The sequence below is a fragment of the Gekko japonicus genome, unplaced genomic scaffold (assembly GCF_001447785.1).
Source record: "Gekko japonicus isolate JY-2015 unplaced genomic scaffold, Gekko_japonicus_V1.1 scaffold5620, whole genome shotgun sequence".
Taxonomy (NCBI): domain Eukaryota; kingdom Metazoa; phylum Chordata; class Lepidosauria; order Squamata; family Gekkonidae; genus Gekko; species Gekko japonicus.
The window spans coordinates 1-3,806 of NW_015168214.1; the positions used below are offsets into that span (position 1 = coordinate 1).

General features: G+C 54.8%; 1 protein-coding gene across 1 annotated transcript; it reads right to left on the bottom strand.

The window, feature by feature from the left end:
* Positions 1-1,949: 1,949 nt before the first annotated feature.
* Positions 1,950-2,933, bottom strand: LOC107113669 (olfactory receptor 52B2-like). Its single transcript, XM_015415019.1, has one exon. The coding sequence runs from the start codon at positions 2,931-2,933 to the stop codon at positions 1,950-1,952; it is 984 nt and encodes a 327-aa protein (XP_015270505.1).
* Positions 2,934-3,806: the final 873 nt, after the last annotated feature.

Below are 3,806 nucleotides of genomic sequence, written 5' to 3' on the forward strand. Positions count from 1 at the left end.
TGCATCGGATCACGCAGCGGCGGGTCAAACTATCATGGCACAAATAGCCGCGCTTCCCCACCATTTTTCCTGGTACGTGTGACCAGGACCACACATTCTGAACAATGCGTCACCGTTCCCAGATCACAACGGCACTGGCCTGTAGCTATTTCATGGCTTTTTTCTCCTTAAGAAGGGGTGAGTATATTTGGGGTCACGCAGTCCCCTTCCCGCTCGTCCTCCACGGTTAGGAGGCGAGGACCTGCCTTACAGGGGTCACCGCGCTCCCCGCCCTTCCCCAGAAAGCCTCCTTTGGAAGCAGACAGAAGAATCCCGTTCAAGCCAGAGAGATGTGTTCAGCTGCCTGGGTGTCTCTGTCGCCCGAGGGACTTTTGCGTGAGACTCGCACAGACCCCAATGCTCCCTCTCAGCTGTGGAGTCCTGTGAGCAAAAATTCCACTTTGTGAGCTCCTGGCATTCAAGTTGTGAGTGAGCAATTCGGCTCCTGCATCAATTAGTTTTCTCTGGATCCTTCCTGAGCGAAGGCAAAAATGTGTGAGCCGGAAGGAGTCTCAGAGCAGCTCACAATCTCCTCTCCCTTCCCCTCCCCACAACAGACGCCCTGTGAGGTAGGTGGGGCTGAGAGAGCTCTGACAGAAACGGCTCTTTTTCAAGGACAGCTCTTATCAGAACTACGGCTTGCCCAAGGCCATCCAGCCAGGTGCCAGTGGAGGAGAAGTGGGGAATCCAACCCGGCTCTCCCAGATTAGATTCCGCGCACTTCACCACGACACCAAACTGGCTGGATGGAGGGAAAAGCATAAAAGACTCTTGGAGGAGCAAAGAGGAAGGTGTCCCAGACAGAAATGAACTCCCCGTGGCAGAGATGCTCCCTGGGATGAGAAGGCTCCTTTGGGGCCCCTCTCAAGAGATAACAAAGGCTCTTTTCTCTCCCCCCCCCAAACACTGACTGTGCCGCCTCTGCAGCTTCCAGAATGACTCAGCAGTCTTTACTGAAAGCCTCGATACAGTCACTTTTTGACTAATGCCCCTAAACCCCACGCTCAAAACCAGAACTGGAGATATTGAAATAGTCTAATTACTAAGTGAACTGAGGCAGATCCTGAGAAGGGGGGGCAGGAAGGGCTGCAGCCTCAGGGCTTAGAGTTCTCGTGGCCCTTTCTAACACGCCCAGGGAAATGCCGATCGCCACTTTGGGGGCCAGGAAGCAGTTTTTCTCCAGGCCAGTTTGGCCCCCGGGGATCCGGGAGTGGGTTTTTTTTTTTTGCCATCTTCTGGGCATGGAGCGGGGAACACTGGCAACGTTCCCTCTAAGCTGTGGAGTCTTGTGAGCAAAAATTCTACTTTGCGAGCGACTGGTGTAAAAGTTGTGAGCGAGCGATTTGACTACTGCGTGCATTAGGTTGCTCTGGAGCCCTCCTTCCTGAGCTAAGACAAAAATGTGTGAGCCAGAAGCTAAAAAGCTGTGAGCTAGCTCACACTAACTCAGCTTAGAGGGAACAATGGTCACTGGGTGTGTGTGTGGGGGGGAGGTATTTGTGAATTTCCAGCATTGTGCAGGGGGTTGGACTAGATGACCCTGGAGGTCCCTTCGAACTCTACGATTCTATGATTCAAATAAGAGAAACGGGGCCGATCATTCTAAGGGCAAAAGGAAAGGATGCTACAAAACCTAAGCTCAGTTACAGCCCCCAGTTCAGGGGAAAACATGATCCGAGAGAGGAAAATCTTGAGTAGGGAACAGAAAAGAGCCTGCCAGAGTACCTGGTCCATGAGTCTGATCCAGTGGCGGTCTTTTCATGTCCGGAGCTACTCCCTGTGGATAGAATAGGAAACACTTTTCTCACAATCCATAACATGACCCGTTTGAAATAGGGAGGGAAACGGGAAATTCATGTCCTGCTTCCGGGTGAAGCACCTCTCCTGGAATTAAGTGCTTCCATTTTCACTTAATTTGAGATGAGGACTCGGCGCCCGTTTCCTGCTGGCCTGAACGCGTGGACCAGCCGTTCCCGGATCGCTTTGGTCTTGGCCGCGTAGACGATGGGGTTGAGCATCGGTGGGAGAAGCTGGTAGACGTTGGCCAAGAGGACGAGGACGGGCTGCGGGATGCCGCGGCCAAACCGGTGGGCGAAGAAGGAGAACAAGGCCGGCGTGTAAAAGAGGAGGATGACGCAGAGGTGAGCGCCGCAGGTGCCCACAGCCTTGAGGCGGGCCTCCTTGGTCGGGAGCCGGAAGATGGCCCGGAGGATCAGCGAATAGGAGGCGGCGATGAGCACCAGGTCGAGGACCGGGGACAAGAGGGTGGTGGTGAATCCGTACCAGATGTTGACGGCTATGTCCGCGCAGGCCATCCGGGCGATGCCCATGTGCTCGCAGTAAGTGTGGGGCATGACCCTCTGCCCACAGTAGGGGAGTCTCCTGAGGAGGAAGAGGGTCGGGAGCATCACGCAAAAGCTCCTCGCCAGGGCGGCCAGGCCAATCTTGGCGATCGCCGCGTGGGTGAGGACGACCGTGTAGCGCAGCGGGTCGCAGATGGCGACGTAGCGGTCAAAGGCCATGGCCAGCAGGATGGTGGATTCTGCGATGAAGCTGACGTGCGTGAAGAACATCTGGGTGAGGCAGGCAGCGAAGGAGATCTCCCGGGAAGACGCCAGAAGGACGCCGAGGGTTTTGGGGACGGTGGAAGAGGACAGGGCCAGGTCAGCCACGGCCAGCATGGCCAGGAAGAAGTACATGGGCTGGTGGAGGCTGCGCTCGGTCGAGATGATGAACAGCAGGGAGGCGTTGCCCAGCAGGGCCAGGAGGTACATCAGGCAGAAGGGGATGGCCAGCCAGGTGTGATACTCCTCCATCCCTGGGAGGCCCACCAGGATGAAGTACTCCGGGTAGGAGCTGCTTTGGTTGACGGGGAATGTGGCATCCCCCAGCATTTTGGCTTCTTTCTCATAGACCCCCTCTTGGAAGGAGCAGAGGAGGCATCACGGCCGACTCGTACAGAGGGGGGAGGCGGAGGGGGGCGGATGTTTCTGCAGTTGGGGGAAGAGCGCCGCGGACAGGAGGGGGGGTGGGCAGACCAGCTCTGCTCAGTGGTGTGCCACAGCTGGAAATGAAAAACTGCTCTTTCGGCCTTCAGTCAATCTGTTCTGTTTCTGTAGCTACACTGCGAACAAAGAGGCAGTTGGTGAGTTTTTCAATAGCATCCCTGACAGTAAATATCCCTGAAAAGTACTGAGAAGCGTTGAGTGATTTCAGCAAAGTACCTTTATTCGGAGGGAACAAGACAAGGGAAAGCCAGCTCGCAGGCCGGTTTACATGCCCAGATGTTTCTGCAGTTGGGGGAAGAGCGCCGCGGACAGGAGGGGGGGGGCCAGACCGGCTCTGCTCAGTGGTGTGTCACAGCTGGAAATGAAAAGCTGCTCTTTCGATCCCGCCTTCCGTCAATCTGTTCTGTTTCTGCAGCTACACTGTGAACAAAGAGGCAGTTGGTGAGTTTTTCAATAGCATCCTTGACAGTAAAGACCCTGTGGTCAAAGGTTGCAAGAGTCAAAGTTCTCCTTGTCAGGTATCTGAGGAAGGGAGTTTTGACCCTTGAAATCTCAGGCCCTCAAAATCTTGTGGGTTTCTAAGGCGCTCCGGAACTCGAATCCAGCTCTTCTACTGCTGACCAACATGGCTGCCAAACTATCCTTGATAATGAACAGAGTTTGAGTCCAGTCAGGCACCTTTAAGACCAACAAAGTTTTATTCTGGATGTAAGCTTCATTCTGGGTGTCAGCATGCACACGAGAGCTCATCCCCAGCAC

Bases quoted from the DNA above. Each gene is read 5' to 3' on its own strand.
- LOC107113669 (XM_015415019.1), bottom strand. From the start codon at position 2,933: ATGCTGGGGGATGCCACATTCCCCGTCAACCAAAGCAGCTCCTACCCG.